This window comes from Gouania willdenowi, chromosome 13, assembly GCF_900634775.1.
Source record: "Gouania willdenowi chromosome 13, fGouWil2.1, whole genome shotgun sequence".
NCBI classification, from domain to species: domain Eukaryota; kingdom Metazoa; phylum Chordata; class Actinopteri; order Blenniiformes; family Gobiesocidae; genus Gouania; species Gouania willdenowi.
In genome coordinates, this window is record NC_041056.1 from 3,512,846 (window position 1) to 3,531,663 (window position 18,818).

Sequence of the window (18,818 nt, forward strand, 5' to 3'; positions counted from 1 at the left end):
CATAAAAACAGAAAAAAAAATTGTCTGAAAAACTGAAAAAAATTCTCTGAAAAATATTGAAAAAAAACAAACCAAAAAAAAAATCAATTAATTAATTAAATTAAATTAATTGATTTTGTAATTATAATTGTCATGGAAATTCGATTACAATTTACTTTTTAAAACACAAAACTGGCAAACCCTGTTACAGTTGTATCACTACATAACAATTATTAAAATGTTTCATATCAACTTTTCCCACAATCTGTCCCTTGTCTTCAGCATAATCTAAAAAAGTCTCAGACGCCCACAGCACAGATATTATTACCAATATTTTCATTAATTAGGAAGCATGACAAGGTAACCAAGAGATGACAAACAAATTAGATAATAAATAATATTTATTAGTGTATTTTACAGCTGATCTTATGATAACTGACCCGTTATCATAAGAGATGCTAACAGAAAGCTAGCACAAGAGGAAGGTTACGTTTTATCAGGTTATTTATTAAATTGTGTTAAATGTAATTGAACTTTGGTAATTGAGAACGTAATTGTAAACAACAAATTGGAAAAAAATGCTAGTCACTGTAATCATAATTGTGTTGTAATTGAACATGGATAATTGAAGACGTAATTGTAATTAAAAAATGTTATTTATTTATTTGATTTTGTCTGCACACTACAAGTTAAATCTTTTATCATTGCAATTGAAAAAATGACTTTATAAATAATTTTATTACAAATGTGACCATCAGCAGCCCTGCCTAAGGAAGGGTAAGAAATACTTTATTATAGGGAGCATATAAAAAGGGAGAGCAGTGTTGCACCTGGGTGAGGGGGAAGGGAACAGGGAAGAGGGAGTCAGGGTAGGACTATGGAACCAGTGAGATGTGATGTTATAGTTGTGTATATTGTGCTTATGGTGGTGGCTGTGGACAGTGGGAAGGAGTGAGTGGTTAGACACGTTGATCCCACAGCACCAGACGTCCCAGTGTGTCCACCACCAATTTGAGTTTTATTTTGGCAATCTTCACTAAAACAATCCAGAACAAATCAACACTCAACTGTTTAATTCTTCAGCTGAGGGTGTAGGTTGAAGCAAAGCTTATACACACATACCCTATCACAATAAAACAACATTCTCTACATAATATCACACACAAAAACATTATTTAACTTATATCCTTATATGTATATTCTGCACAAGTTTTATATATACAGTTTATACGACATTCACATCAAACATATACACATGAATATATATACGACATGTACATAATGTTAATATTATATTTCATATTTACAACACAAATTTCATCAATTTAGAGTGGTAATATATAAATTAATAAAAACCTTTTATCATGTTTACACCATTATATACATATTATATATTATTGCTGCCTAGGTAAGATTATTGCTCTGTTTTCTTATACTTACTTACGATATATGATTTAAAAAGCTTTGGTGTTTTGTTTTATTTCATCCTTTAGGCACTTTCATAATTTAACCTCTGATATTTTTATTAAACTCATCTTTTTCACTGTTGTTCTGGCGTTTTTCATCTTGAAATGTAGTTTTCCTCTTAAATTACAGTATATTCCCCTTTTGGAAGTGAACCTTTACTTTATCAACTTTATAAGTCATTTGGACAGTTTTAGAGTTTTGAGTTGGATGATATCTGGGAGTTTTAAATCTGGTGTTTTCAAGAATAATCTCTGCATCCTGCGTTATGTGTCAGTCTGATGGATGTTTTTTGCATTATGAATAACGGTTGGATGTTTGCAGTGACGTGCCCGAGGGTGAATTGATATTTGTTTTAATTGTAATATAATTATAAATTATTTATTTTTCCATTTCCAATAGCCTACAGTACCTATAAGTTTGAAAGTGTCAGCATTTTGTGCGTTTCATAGCCCAAGTTACTAAACAGCGCTATTTCCTGGAACGGCTGCCGTCTCACTCCGCTGTACAGCAGGAGGAGGCCACGCCCCCTCCCAAAAGCACACGGCTGCTCTGCTTCTATTTCCATAGCGTGTTTTTATGTGTTTGCACATGCGCAGTCAGTTCCCCAAGATGACAACCATTTACGTCCAAAGGCAGCTCTCTACGCTGCCTTTGGACGTAATCACGCTATGCTAAATGCTATACCTAAGTTCCCAGTGCATTAGTGAATAGATGCCATGTGACCGCTGCTGCTACGTTCTCTAGCTAGTGGGCGGGATTACAGCACTAGAGGCGATAAAGAAACTTATTTTTGAGGAAAAACGACAGCTTTTAAAAGATGGAGACCAACACCTGAGCTACCAGAGCTTCAGCAAAGGAAAGGTTAGAAAATGTTTCGTACTTTTCACAGTGAATGGAACAAAAGGAAGGATTGTCTTTGTGGCTGCTCCTCACTGGGGCTGTTCTGAGTTGTTGTTGTTGTCGTTTTCTCCGTGTTTCTGTGTTTCCAACACAAACAACGGATGCACACGTCACTGGATGTTTGTCATGTACTGTATGTATTTCCCCAAACTTCTAGACCTAGTTTTGCCCAGGACAGCAATAATACTCCTCGCCAAGAATGTTATTGACCGTAACCCTGATTATTATCCACTGATTAGTTGGATGAAACTATGGAAGCAAGTTTGTTCTGGAAGGAACTTTTCCCCCCAGGGAATTTCACTTTAAAAGCTGTAATTATTCTTTAAAATCTTCATAAACAATAACCATTAAACCAGTTTGACCAATCTTACTTCAGTGCAAAAGATTATGGGTCATTACAACTAATTTACAGGACATCCCACGCACTTTGGTTTAAAAAACTCATTAATGTTTAGCTTTTGTTCTGTAATTATCCAATAGACACACACACACACACACACAAATGAGCCAAACTTCAACTTTATTGCAAATAAATGACAATATGGAGCAGTTTACAGCAGAGATAATAGAGAATATTACAGCAGGGACACAGTTAATAAAGGTAGTCACACTATTATAAGAGTCTATTCTAATTTTACTGAATTTATGAGCAAAAAGAACTGAAAAAGAAAAAAAAAGTGTTGTTTTTAATCCCAAAATGTCCAATACATCAAGCAATAAGAATAAATTACAGACATTTTGCTATAATGACATTATAATGGTTTGTGAACCTGGTGGATTTTCACTTCTTTCACTTAATGATCAAACGTTTATCCTTCGCTGAGGATTTACAGCTAAGATAAATCTGTGCCTTTATGGCTCATTTTCTCATTTGTTTCCCATCAGTTGATACTTGAGGTGCAGATGGTTTGATCTCCTTCATTGACTAAATGAAGTTGTGGTGAAAGTGTCTGTTCAGCAGAAAAGCCTCGTCACTGCTGACCTGAGCTCAAGCTTTTTATTAGAAACACTGAAGCAGGAAGTGGAACGTCTTCAAAGCCGTTTCACTCAGAAAATGTAAAACAGTGATGGAAACAACAAAGGATTTGGGTTTTTGTTGTTGTTTTGTGCATTTCTGGTTTCCTGTGTGTTTTGGAAGTCATTTTTATATATTTTACTTTCATTTTAATGTGTTTTTTGTTTTTGTTTTGTGTGTTTTTGTTGTTTTTCGCATTTGTGTGTCCGTTTTGAAAGTCATTTTATATATTTATCCATTTTTAATACATCTTTTGTGATTGTTTTGTGTTGTTTTGGAGCCATTTTTGTGTATTTGTGTGTTTTAAAAGACATTTTTTTTGTTTTTGTTGTCGTTCTATTGATTTCTTTCCATCGTTTCTGTGTATTTGTGTTTTGGAAGTCATTTTTGTATATTTTCCTCTCATTTTAATACTTTTTTTTAATTGTGTTTTTATTGTTTTGTACTTTTCTGGTTTTCTGTGTGTTTTGGAAGATATTTTCTGTATTTTCTTCTTCCCATTTCATTGCTTTTTTGTTTTGTGTGTAAGTTTGTATATTTTCTTTTTCATTTTAATGTTGTTTTGGAGCCATTTTGTGTATTCATGTGTTTTAAAAGATATTTCATTTGTTTTTGTTGTCGTTCTATTGATTTCTTTCTGTCATTTCTGTGTATTTGTATTTTTGAAAGTCATTTTGTATGTTTTCCTTTTATTTGAATACATTTTAGTTTTTTGTTTCTGGGTTTTTTTGGAGGTTTTTTGGTCATTTTGTGTGGTTTTTGAGTTTTTAAAGAGTCATTCTATGGCCCAACGAATTGTCTCGTCTCGTAAAAATGTATCAAATTTATTAAAAAAAATTTAAGTCTGTGGGAATATTTTGGACAAATGTCCATATTTAATTAATTTTGATGATATAATGAGAGGTGAGGGTTTGCCTCGTCACTGCTTTATACATTTTACATTTCAATGACTGGAGTGTGTTCACGTTGTATTACTGTGACGCTAAATCTGGACTTTATTTTGAAGGATTGCTCCTGGCAGCTCCCTGACATCCTGTCCTCTGGGACTCAGTTCAGTGCTTTTCAGACCTTTTTTCAGAGGAAACTCAGTCAGATCCACGAACAGCTTGTCTCCTCAAACGTTCATGTTTCTCTGAGTGAATGTGAATCTAAACCTGGATAAACCGACGGTTCAGTTTCTCACCCACAGACGGTTGAAACATGATGGAGCGAGGCACTCTGCAGGTTCTCGTTTCATCCTTCAGTGCTGAACACACTCCACAGGCCTCCTGCTGGACACTCAGACTCCACATGCTTTGTGATATAAATGCCTGAGAGCAGCTGGATGCGTTTCATCTGCTGCCCTTTTACCGAGCTTTCAATAAAATGTTGGATTTTGCTGCTTGTTTGCAACTGTGAGGCTGAAATGAGATGACCTTAAGACTCAGAATAACACATTCAATGCACTAAACATTGGCATCAGTCGTATTTTGTTTGCTTTGATGAAAGGACGACCAAAGAGTAGGTTTACATGTTCTCCCTGTGCTTGTATGGAGCTCTTTACTCAATGCTTAATTTCTAACAGATCTATTGATTCAGCATTTAAAAAAATCCTCCACTATTTTTACAAATGTGGCCAAAAATCTTTGAAATGTACTTATTAGTAGATTTATGGTCTAACAAAACACATTATTATGCACCATATTTATTTAATTGCCTTTTAAAAAAGGATCTACTTTACAGTTTTAGAGCCTGTGTTCCTCCATCTTGAAATCATGTGATTGATGATGTCACACGGCCCCACTGCCTGTAAACATCCCATTGTTTTCTATTGGAGTGAAACATTCAGCCTGATTTTTAGATCATTTAACAGCTTTTTCAATCAAAATACCAACGTGTGCCGCTTTAGGTTGCTCTAAATAATCAGGAAAAGTTAAAGTCGATACAAACCTTTTTTTGTTTCCAGTCCAAGTTTTTGGTTTAAATTGTCTTTATGTCCTGACAGAAATTAAGATCTTATGTTCTCTGAAAAAGGAACGAAGAAAATCCATCATCTGTAGTCGCATTTGTGTCGCATGCACAAGCTTACACTGAAAGTTCGTCACCGCTGACTTTTTAGGCACGTTTTTTAACATATTTAATGGTAAAGTTTATTGTTTACTTACTGTTGAATGAGACATGGGACAAAGAAGTGTCTACACAATACAAGTGATGAGCTGAGCTCCTCTTCTGCAGCAGCTGTGCTCATGCATGTGAGTGAGACGGAGCACAAAGGGGAGGAGCGAGGGGGGTAAAGGCGGAGCCATCAGGGAGGCTACATTTAAAATCATGCTAGCTTTTGAAAATCGCCTACCCTACCCTTAATATACTGTGTTGTGCTGAAGCATAAATGCTATTTAAAAATCTATATAAATATGTAATTTATCAAATAAATAAAAAAGAATAATCCATTTTTCTTTATGTCATGATTTTTCCATTTTATTTACTTTCATTTGTTTGTTTCGAGCAGGGACAAAAAATAAAAATGAACAAAAATCTCTGCGTACAAGGAAACTACAACAGAGAAAACAATCAAATATGTTCAAAATAATAAATTTGATCCATGTACACTTATAACTGCAATAATATGTTTGCACTAAAAGGAGTGGGAGGAGGAATGACATCATGAATTTTTACATGCCCTTTTTGCACTTGCCCGTTTTACAGTGTTTTTTTAACCATGTTTTTACCATGTTTTTTAACCATGTTTTTACCATGTTTTTACCATCTTTAGCTTATTGTCTTGTATTGAGCTTTCTTACGTCACATGTAACATATCTTAGGTGGAACAAGTGTGTGAAAAGCACAGTGTAAGAAACGGAGCCAAGGACAATAATAGAAAGGTTGTAAAAGCAAAGGTAATGTATCGTTATTGAACGATGGAATCGAGGATGGGAGCGACTGAGGCTTTTTTATGGCAGCAGAAGCCTCGACTCTGTCCAGAAAACAACACTGAATTCTATTATTTGTCTTGTGGGAAAAACACTTTTTGCTGAGCAAATATTGTAGTAAAATGTCAAGTTATGAGTCAGAGCGCTGCCTAATATTTCCCATGAGTCATGAGTAAAAAACAGCATTAATGCAGAAAGAAAGTCATTAGTTGGTGGTTGGACTTTATTCAAATAAAATGTGAATACATTTGCCGTTAAATGTTGTTTACTTGTTTGTTTATGTTCATGATTAATTTATAGATGATTCTCTTACAAAAAAAACATGAATCTATGAAACCTCACATGCACTGTTTAGTATCCAGGCATTGATTAAAAACCTGAATCACACTGAGGCTAAATATCTCTGTTGATTCTCCACCTTTACTTTGAAAGTTCTGGAAACTTTTGAAACGAGAAAGTGAACAAGTAGAATATCAACATGTGATCATTTGATCCATAAAACTCACGTAAACACATTTCATTCTGACATTTTGGAGATTTTCAGAGACCCTTCATTGTGCTACTGAAAAAACTTCCAGTTAACTTCAAGATAAGAGCCCTATTTACAAAATAATAATAAAAAAAACTCATAGAAGACAAGAAGAGATGGTTTTATTTTGAAAGGGGGATGTTTGATTTTTAGCTTGAAGCCGGTGTCACGGACTGAGTTTACCTGAGATTGATTATGAGCATGTGCACTACCGGAAAATGAATTTTTGCTAGTTCCGCCGTGCGGAGTGAGTGACAATCTCAGTCAACAACTTGAATAAAGTATTATTGTCTCATGCAGTAATGAATAGGAATAGTTTATTCTCCTAAACAACATGATTATAATATACTGTACATTGCAATAAATAACAGTTAATTTAATGTAACTTTACCATGATAAGATGTTGTATTCATTCACAATCATATATTTTTTTTTATCATTAGTCAATATTTTATTGATGGTCGTTTGATGTGATGTCTTAAGCATTTTTTTGTAATTAGTACAGTAATCTGTGTGCATGGCTAACTCAGCACAGGTACATCTCAGTACGTAGCATTCACGCACTGAGATTGTAAAATAATCTCAGTACGGAGGTAAAGTCAGACTGTGATAGCGGTCCCAGGATGATTTTACATTACGTTCGCAATGCATCATGGGACGCTTGATTATGACTAGTGTGCCCACTGTGCCTACTTAAAAAATGTCCCCATATACTGTTGGGTATTTACGGCGTACTTTTCATACTATCTAATGTCCACGCATAATGTACTCATTTTGACGTGACTTAGTATAAACATTATGTTAGTATGTGATTTACAACACAGTCTTAAGCACTATTTGCACAGGATTAGTTTTATTTTGGGACCACATGTAATAAATAAATGAAGTCTGCTGTTTATGTGGACAGGATAACTGAAGCCTGAAACTTACTGACATCTGAAAAGGTGAAACTGTGCGTGAGTTGGTGTTAAAACAACTTTGCAGACTTTTGACTGCAGCTCAGTGAGCTCACTGTGTTACTGCTAGCGATTGCAGCTGTATTAAATAAAAGGCTACAAACAGAAAGAAAAAAAAGAAAAGATATTTAACGCACAGTGAAAGCACGACGTGATCTACCATTTGTTTCTGATATTGCTCTTTCTGCTCAGCTTTCTCTTTTTGTTGCTGTAAGTTATGGGCCGATAAGGCTTTGCTGGCCCGCGACCCAAAAGGTTTTCTAAACACTCCAGTGCAGCCTCCATTCTTCACCAAAAGTAAATAAACATGCGTCACGGTCTGAGTTTACCTCGTACTACCTCGATTATCAGCATATATGCGCATGCGCACAAACGGAAAATTATTTTTCGCTAAAATAATGAGGGTTAGGGTTACGGTTAGGGTTACGGTTGCATGTGCATATATGCGCATAATCGATCTCAGTATGAGGTAAACTCAGACCGTGACACCGGAAACAAAACAACTCGTAATCACGCATCAGATCCCGCCCATTTCTGTCCAAATCACAGAGATGCCGATTCACATTGGATTAGTGTTAATATTATTATCACAGGACCTTGGAGTTCAACAAAATAAAGTTGGTAATTTGGGGAAATTTTTACTTTACAAATGACTGACATGGCCGATTCGCATGGGATTGACATCACAGTCATATTATACATGTGGTCCCTAGATAAAGCTAATCCTGTGAGAATAGTGCTTTAGACTTAATTCTTTAATCTTTGAGATAAATGAACCTAGCCGCTAAGATGAGTAGCTAACAGCTGTGGAACGCTATTGGCTGATAACGGTGTCCATTCATTGACGTCACAGTCCAGAGTTGATATGCATTAAAGACAATAGTTAATTAGGAAAATCTTCATGTAAATAAAACCTATACTTGTTTTAATAATCATAATCACTCATTCCCAGGCTTTTGTTTGTGTTTTACTTCCTTTTGTGTCTGTGCTTTGCGTTGTGAGGTCACTACAGTCACCGTCAGTCACTGTCAGTCATCAGCAGGTGAAACACAGAGCGTGACATCCGTCACTCTATTCACGCTCCATTTGTGCCACGGTTTCATCAGCAGGAGGCGAGTGTAGAAACAACAGAGGGAGACGCTAATGAGGCGCTTCATCAACCTGGCTCTCTTTTTGGAGCAAATGGGAATTTTCCTGCAGGTTAAAGTGTTTCAGGAAAAACGAGACGAAGCCAAGAGCAACAAAAACAAAGAGATAAAAACAACCTCACGTGAACTCAGTTTGACCGTAACGTAAATAAAGTGTATAATGGATAATAAAGTGTTTGTAGCTTGATTAACGCACCCAGAAAAAGTGTCTGACAGTCGAGCTAATAATGCATGTTGACGCGTTAGCTCGATAGGAATCTGACTCTTTTGGACGAGGAAACTATTTCAAGCTGCTGAGGCTAAAGAAGTGACTCATCTTAAAAGTAGGGCCGTATTTCCAATTTTTTAAAATTACTAATTAATCGCACAATTTTCCATAATTAATTGCGATTAATCACTTTTTTTTTTTTTTTACTTCGGACTAAAGCTTGTAATAGATATTATTTATTTATGGAAAATCATGGAATTAATTAATTGATTAATACACACAATGCATATTTTAATTCTAAGATTCAACTTTTTCAATTCAACTTTATTTGTATAGCGTAATTTACAACAAAGTCATCTCAATGCACTTATTAAAATCTAATATTCATAATAACAAAGAAAAAACCCAACAAGATCAAGCGTTTAACGACAGTGAGAAGAAACAACTCCCTTTAAAAGGAAGAAATCTCTGTTAGAACCAGGTTCAGAGGTGGCAGCCATCTGCGTGGGCTGGTTGGGGTTAGTGGACAGAAGGACCAACAGAACAGGATAGAGAGATAGAACATCAGAGTGTCCCAGACTAGTTGAGTCGTGAACCACAGATCAGGAACTGACATCATCAGCTTCACGACACCTGAAACAGAGCAGAGAGAGAAGAACGAGGAGAAGACACTGACTGCAGAAAAACATGATACATTATTATCAAGTCATCCTGTCTTGGCCTTGGGCCTCACTCCCAGTGGCCTAGTCAGCACTTATTATAAAGATGTCCGCTCCACTGGTTATGTTATGTTATGATTCAGTCCTGTTTATGCGGACTCTCAATCATAACCAGCTACATCACAATTTCAATCTCTTCCCGTTTATTGAACCAGAAAATGTGAACGTTTACAGACGAGCCAATGTTTGCGCTCGCGATCAGATTGTTATGATTCAGATCATTTTAATAAGTTTCAGTTTCCAAGTTTAGCAAAAAGAAAAACAGAATAAAACTAAACCCAGACCTATATAATAAAATGCAGGCTCACCATTTTAATAATAGGTGTTTCAAGAAAATAATTTTTAAACTTCTTATATAAAGATTCAGTAATATATAATCACAAAATGTCACTGACGGGTTTTGATATTTGTCCTTGAGTATCTCAGTCCTGTAGTGTAGTCTAGCGAGTCTTGTAGGAGTATATAGTTACTATAGTATAGTATATAGTTACTGTGGTATAGTATATAGTTACTATAGTATAGTATAGTTACTATAGTATAGTATATAGTTACTATAGTATAGTATATAGTTACTGTAGTATAGTATATAGTTACTATAGTATAGTATATAGTTACTATAGTATAGTATATAGTTACTGTAGTATAGTATATAGTTACTATAGTATACTATATAGTTACTGTTGTATAGTATATAGTTACTGTAGTATAGTATATAGTTACTATAGTATAGTATATAGTTACTGTAGTATAGTATATAGTTACTATAGTATAGTATATAGTTACTATAGTATAGTATATAGTTACTGTAGTATAGTATATAGTTACTGTAGTATAGTATATAGTTACTATAGTATATAGTTTCTGTAGTATAGTATATAGTTACTGTAGTATAGTATATAGTTACTATAGTATAGTATATAGTTACTATAGTATAGTATATAGTTACTGTAGTATAGTATATAGTTACTATAGTATAGTATATAGTTACTGTAGTATAGTATATAGTTACTGTAGTATAGTATATAGTTACTATAGTATACTATATAGTTACTGTAGTATAGTATATAGTTACTGTAGTATAGTATATAGTTACTGTAGTATACTATATAGTTACTGTAGTATACTATATAGTTACTATAGTATAGTATATAGTTACTGTAGTATAGTATATAGTTACTATAGTATAGTATATAGTTACTATAGTATAGTATATAGTTACTGTAGTATAGTATATAGTTACTATAGTATAGTATATAGTTACTGTAGTATAGTATATAGTTACTATAGTATAGCATATAGTTACTGTAGTATAGTATATAGTTACTATAGTATAGTATATAGTTACTGTAGTATAGTATATAGTTACTATAGTATAGTATATAGTTACTATAGTCACTTTACTTCTGTGGTCGTTTAGTCAGATTTGTTTTTGTTTTCTCCAACGAGTCTGGAATCCCCCATCGTTGAGCAGTGTTCAGCTGCTCTATGTCTATGACTGCACACTACACCAAAGGTTAGGGGTCACTCAACACCTGAAGTAAATAAACCTGCGTTACTTGTGTTCATGTTTTGTAACAAATTAAACATCTTAAATGAATCGACAACATGCGTCACATTTTGTCAGCACTACTTTAAATATACAGACAGAAGAAAAACTTGGAACAAAAATATTCTTATCTTCAATTTCACGACGTCAAACGGAACTGTTTCGTAAACCTATGGAGGAGGCGGAGTCAGACAGAGTTGTGTTTTCTCACCTGTGTATAAGTCAGACCACACTGGAGCTCCTTGATCTACTGCATGGAAAAACACCCTGAAATAGGATTATTTATGCAAATGTTTTCTTTCTAAAACCATTCATGGCTCTGCAACACCACTTCCTCTGAAGTCTTTTGTTCACTTGACCCTAAAACTGAACAACAAGGACTTGGTCCAGATGGCAGTGCTGCATCCTCGTTCTCATGCAGACGCTGGAAAGACCACCACACATTATTAGAGACTTTTACAAACAGACAAAAAGAGAGAATGGTGAGGCTGAGAGCAGGGACACAGGAGGTGACGGCAGGTGAGGAGAATGAATTGATGCTGGGATGGATCTTGTTAACTGGAGGCAGTGGCTCGAGACAAATTATATAACACGACAAAACCCAAAAAGCACCAGAGAGAGAGAGAGAGAAGCTTCCACCTCAGCGTTTCAGGATTAGGACGCACTGTAGAGCTCATTTATATCTGCTGTCCCTTTAACAAAAGATAAAACACACGTTACAGTAAATAAACATGTGCTATGTGTGTCTGGTTTGTCCTGTAGAAATCCGTGAGGCGTTCAAGGTCCTGGACCGAGATGGGAACGGCTTCATTTCCAAACAGGAGCTGGGGATGGCCATGCGCTCCCTGGGGTACATGCCCAGTGAGGTGGAGCTAGCCATCATCATGCAGAGACTAGACATGGATGGTGAGTCACACACACACACACGCACGCACGCACGCACGCACGCACACACACACACACACACACACACACACACACACACACACACACACACACACACACACACACACACACACACACACACACACACACACACACACACGCACACACTGAGGTGCAATAACGTTCCTCCTGGGGCTGCAGTGGGAATGCGGACATTCAAAATTCCAAAGCAAACTCCAAAGAAGAAATACTCAAAGTGACAACAAAAATACACAAAATGACAACGAAAATACACAAAATAACTCATAAACACACAAATATCTATAGAATTGCACATATTGACAAAATGACAAAAAAAAAACCCTGTATCAAATTTTATTTTGAAGTGCAAACTAGAACAAAAGTGACTCCAAAAGACAACGCGACAACGAAAATACACAAAATGACTTGTAACATTCAAAAAAACAATAAAAATACACAGAATGACAAAAAAAATACACAAAACGACAATAAAAATATACAAAATAACTCATAAACACACAACTGACTATAAAAATGCACATATTGACTCCAATGACACAAAACAAACACCAAAATGGATACATTAAGAGAAAAATAAACAAAATGACAAAGTGCACAAAACAACAGAAAACATGTTATTATTACATTGAAGTGGAAACTAGAGCACAATAATGGTAAATGTACTTGTTTCCTTTGCCCACTGAACTAAAATGAGGTTCACAGCCCTGGATTAGACCAAGAACTACAGACTAGAAATTAAAATATTGTCCTACAAATGAACCTAAACTGTTTAGTTCTGTGGTGGGAACGTAGCTTTATTCAGTGTTAGAGCACATCAGGAGGAAATCATGTGATTAAAAGACGTTTCTCTGCTTCCAGGCGACGGTCAAGTGGACTTCGAGGAGTTCATGACGATTCTCGGTCCAAAGCTTCTGTCGTCTGAAACCAGGGAAGGTTTCCTGGGAAGCACCATAGACACCATCTTCTGGCAGGTAAACCTCTGTCCCAGTGTTTGTGGAACTTTGGAGGATCTGATGGAGGAACTTAGATCACGTCCCTTTTGTTGGATGTTTATCTGGTTTTAACCAAGTAGCGGTTTATGATGCATCGCAGCACGGTAGCTTCAGGTAGCCGTGACGAGCACCTCACACACACACAGACGGCGGTGTGTGGGGGGGCGGTGGCAGTGCACACCGTGGAGGCTCCGCGGCAGAGCTTCTGTAAACAGTGTTCCACTACAGAGAATAATAAGTTGTTGACAACAAACAGAGGAAGTTTTGGCCCCTGGAACAAGGTTTTTAGGGGAATTCTTGGCTAAACTGAGGGACAAATGGCCCGTGGGATGACATATTCTTACCGGTGACAATGTTTTTGACGATAAATCATAAACAATAAAATATTGCACATTCCTACTGAGAGGTCACCGTTTGAGCTTTTTTATTCTTTTATTCAGTTTGTGTTGTGTTTGATATTGAACTTTAGCCATGACTTATGCTGCTGGCCAGAGCAGGATGATGAAGGAGTGATGGATGATGGTAAATGCAGTCGTTCTGTCTGATGACAGCAGGACACTTGGCTGTGTTTGCTGCTCCTGGCAAAGCTTTTCCTCCTGATGAAATCATTCGCTCGACCTCGGCTCTTCTTCAGGTTCACGAGCTTGTATTTCTCACCGTGTGTGTGTGTGTGTGTGTGTGCGTGTGTGTGTGTGTGTGTCTGTGTGTGTGTGTGTGTGTCTGAGATTGAGAGCTGGTTAGATAAAACGTTCCATTAGCCACATTTAGCTGCTGCTCTGACCTTGGGAAGTGACGGAGGAACTCCAATAGCATATTTCTTCTCTAATCCCTTTTTTTTGCCACTTGGATTGAAACAGTTTTTTTTTTTTAGTTCAGTGAACCTTAAAGTTCTCACATCTTGCTCTGAGATTGTCCAGAGTGCAAAGCAGTTTCCTCACCTTAAATCCTTTGGGTGACGTCCTGGCGACTGTGTTTGACAGACATCAGCAACAACAGGATAATTATGTGCAGCCTCAAAAACAATCGACAAAATGACTGTTGAGGTTTAATTTGTTCAGCCAACTTTTTTCAGGAAATTGACATTGAAATTGACTTACTGCCTACTGTCAGTCTTCCTCAGAGGTGTCTGCTGATTGCTTTGATGTGTCCTATGAATTATTTAGGCCAGTTGCTTTTACATTTTCCACAAAGAAAGTCAATTTCTTTGAAAACAATTGATTTAATGGTGCAATTTATCAGGGTTCTCAAACGGATTTTTTCACAGCGTAGGGGGATCGCGAAGTGCCGTCGGCGCAAGTGCTGTAGGGGGCTCTGGGGGCTTTAACCCCTGACAAAATATTCCCAAATTTTGTGAAGTATAGCAAAAAAAAATTCTATTTTTTTTATTTTTTTGTTCCAGTTTTACTTTTAAGCCCAAAGTTAAAGTTAACCTTGCTTGGTATAGATCCTCCACTAATAAATACTCAAACACACTGTATAAAAGAAAGGACTAACATTTTATTCAAAAGACTGATTCGCAGGTTAAAAATAGAGTTAATACAACCCATGCACATCTAGAAGTCCCTTTTATGTTCAAGTGTGCAACAATTATTATGACGATACTGATTAAAAAAGGGAAAAAACCACAGAAAAGCAACGTCACAGCTTAGAGCAGTGGTTCCCAACCAGGGGTACGTGTACCCTTGGGGGTACTTCAACACACCTCAGGGGGTTCACAGAAACATTTGTCAATTTTTTTTTTCTAAAATTATGAGACAAATTTCCACTTGCTCACAGACATTTTCATTATCTATCGATAATACATTGTGGCACAGCTCTGTAAAATACATTTAAAAAAGGTGAAGATCAACATCTAAAATGGTCAAAACATCAGAAAAATATGAGTGAAGCTTTCAGATGAGACAAATTAACAAAATAAAGGGGTACTTGCCTTAAGACAGAAAAGATAAGGGGTACATTGGACAAAAAAGGTTGGGAAACACTGGCTTAGAGGATCAAAATCACAGCATCGTGGGGGGGGGGACATACGTTCAACAGCGCTGGTGGGAACCCTGCGATTTACAATCAATAAATATGAGCAAACTAACAATAGATGTAATGGTAACACCTGAATACGTATTTGTTCAAAAATCCCTCCCAAACATCCTGATTTTAATGGGGAAAATCTACACAAAATATCCTTTGTAACTTACAAACCCCATGGAGTGCATTTGTGTGTGACCACCGTGCTAATAGATTAGCATCTTCTCACCATGTAGCTTCCATGCTAACCACTGCACTGCTAAGCAGCGCTTTGGAAAGGCTCTATTTATCAGCTCCTAAGTTAAACGAGTCGTAAGCTTTGCTCTCCCTGCTGTGTGTGACTCAGTCTCTCTCAAAGCCATTAGTTCTGATTTGTGTCAAACTAAAGTTTTTTATGTATCTTTAAAGCATAAATCCACCAAAATGCAGTGTTTTTAATGCTTTTTTTGTGCTGAGCAGTAATAACTTCTCCTTCAGAGAGCGAAGGACTGAAATTACTGTTATTATCGTGGCAATGCAAATGGAGCAGAGGAAAAATTACACCATCTACTTGAAAGTTCATCACACACTGAATTAAGCATCAACAGATAGAACTCACGCTGCAGCCTCATTATGTGCCACTCATTGAAATTCACACACTGTGCTGGACTCGTCCTCCGTGCTCATTACCAACACGCGTGTAACTGCATTAACACATCTGAAGATTTACTGTGGGGGTGGGGGTGGGGATGGGGGGAGCGACGTGGACTTTCTGCTGAAACGGAGAATTAGAAAAAAGGAACTGTAACTGTAAAGCTTCATTACACAGTCTTCATTGGGTTTTTAGGTTTTGCTGCAGGGGAATAAAAACCAACTTGAGAATCCTGCAGTAGAAATACAGCCTCAGCAGCTTTTTTTAAACCACATTCTGTAAGTATTTAACACGTGTGTGAGCCAAAATGTAAACTAAATGTTTCTTTAAAGTTTCTTTTATTTGCAAAGGATTATACAATTAGAGAAAAGCTGTTATATTAATTAGAAATAGATTGATGATAGAGCTAAATAACCTCATAATGTAATCTTAAAGCATGTTGCACACAGACCAAACTAGGACGACTCCAAATATAAACAAAAATAATAGAAAAGTAAACAAAACGAGAACAAAAATTAGTCCAAAAGACAAAATGACTCATAACATTCAAAATTACAAGAAAAATACACAGAATGACCCAAAAAACAGACAAAGCAACAACAAAAGTACACAAAATGACTTGTAGCATTCAAAATAATGACAAAAACACACAGAATGACAAAAAAACACAAAGTGATGCAATAATTACACAAAATGACACATAACATTAGAAATACACAATGTCACGGCAAATTTGCGGTTGACCTCATTTGGAGACATGATTTATTGCTCTGGTTGAATGATGGAGTCCAGTCGAAGCGTGATGATTTTATAAAAAAAAAAGGATTTATTATAAACTAAATGAAAAAGCGTATAAAGAAGCTCCCATCCTGTAAAAATGAAAGGCAGCCCACAACAAGGATGGTCAAAAGGCCCCGGGCACAGGAAAAAGCAAGACTGACCAACAGTTTCACAGTTTTTAGCTTTATACAGATATGAGAAAAAGTCCCAACCCTGAAAGAAAGAAAGGAGGGGGTCAGATGCTCCCAACAGTGGAAACGTTGGAGGATAGGTTGGCGCCACTGTTATCTGTCCTTGATAGTGTGTGTGCGAGTATATCTGCATGTGAGTTTGAGTTTGGCCTTCAGCAGAGACTGTGAGTTGCACTGTGGATACAATACGATCTGTACTGTTTAATCTAACATGACTCAGCTGTTCAAAAGTGCAAAGAGTAATGCAGTCATGTATTAAAACATGACAAATTGTACACATGAACACACATTTGACGATATGATGATGAATATAATAATTGCCATAACAACAGAATGACAAAAAAAAGACAAAATTACTTTAAAAACTGACTATAAAAATGTACATACTGACTCCAATGACACACAAAACAAACACAAAAATGCAAACACTAAGAGAGAAATAGACAAAATGACAATAAAAGTACACAAAACAACCAAAAACATACAAAATGACAACAATAACAGACTAAACATACGCAAAAATAGGAGAAAAGTAAAAAAAAAATTCTGAAAGACAAAATGACAACATATAAATACACAGAATGACAAAAAACACACAAAGCAACAATATGAATACACAAAATGACTCCAAAAACATGCAAATGCCTAAAAAAGTGCACATATTGACTCCAATGACAAAAACCCAGAAAAGAAGATAAAAATAGACAAAATGAGTAGAAAAGCACACAAAACAGCAAAAATTGTCAAAAAGGACAAAAGTACACAAAATGACAACAAAAACATACAAAAGAAAACAAAAACAGACTAAACGCTTTATTTTTCTCTGTTTTAATCTTGAGATTGGTCAGTATTATACAGACAGATAATATTCAAATATTGTGATCTAAATGTAAATGTTCATTCCACTGCTGCATTTCACCATCACATGATTGACTTTATCCAGTCTTTCTGTATCAGATTTGGTGAATCTTGAGAGAAGCTCAGACTCTTTTTTTTTTTTCATGTGAGGTGTCACATCCTCCCCAGCTGTAGTGATGGAGTAATGACTCACTCGCTGTCACACGCCCACTTTCACACTCGCTCGTGTCTGATTTCCATCAGTTTGTTAATGAGTCTAATCACCCGGCGGGGAATTACGACTGTGTAATTAACCAAGTGCAAACATTAGATTTTTCTCTTCAATGCTCATCATCATCATCATCATCATCATCATCATGCTCATTAACAATCACAAGCCTCTATGAATCACAAACAAAGCTTTAGATGTTGCATATTTATAACTGTTTGGTCAGATTTATCACAGATTTAATCACCCTGTGTATCCATTGATGAGTTTTTATATCATTATAGCCTCCAAACAAGGATTTCCTAATGGTTCAAATATACGCTACATATTCAAGGTGCTAAAAGATAATCAATCTGTAGCCTAGCCCAGCCTTCTCAAGGATGCTCAGACCAGTCTTTACTTCCTCTCCTTTTTTACTTGCTTGAGTTTTAGTCAAAAATCAAAGGAAAAATAGCAGGAATATAAAAGCAACCCCGTCAGTCTCATTAAATGTGTGTATATTGATATTATCTCAGCAATGTAAACTCCTCCTGGGGCTAATATTCTTTACTACAAAACTACTGAAGCATTTATTAGGACTGCAATGATCCAGTATATAAGATGAAGCTAGGGCTGGGCGGTATACCGGTTCATGCTAAATACTGGTATATATTTTTGTTATGATATTCATTTTGAATATACCATGGGTGTATCTGATTACACAACTTTCAAAATGCCACGCTGCTCCACGTTTCAGACCGGACCCTTTTCAACGTTGCACTTCTAAATAAGAAGGTAAACCGTAGCGCTCTGGTGTTAGTTGCAGTGTAAATCATAAGTAAATCATCTCCTGC

General features: G+C 36.2%; 1 protein-coding gene across 2 annotated transcripts in view; it reads left to right on the forward strand.

Annotated features, from left to right (window-relative positions):
* Window positions 1–18,818, forward strand: part of caln1 (calneuron 1) — a 60,747-nt gene that overhangs the window by 21,145 nt on the left and 20,784 nt on the right. For both annotated transcript variants that reach the window (XM_028464880.1, XM_028464879.1), the window contains exons 3-4: window positions 12,139–12,282; window positions 13,162–13,274. In XM_028464880.1, coding sequence (XP_028320681.1) covers window positions 12,139–12,282; window positions 13,162–13,274 — 257 coding nt within the window. The remainder of the gene's footprint in view (window positions 1–12,138; window positions 12,283–13,161; window positions 13,275–18,818) is intronic.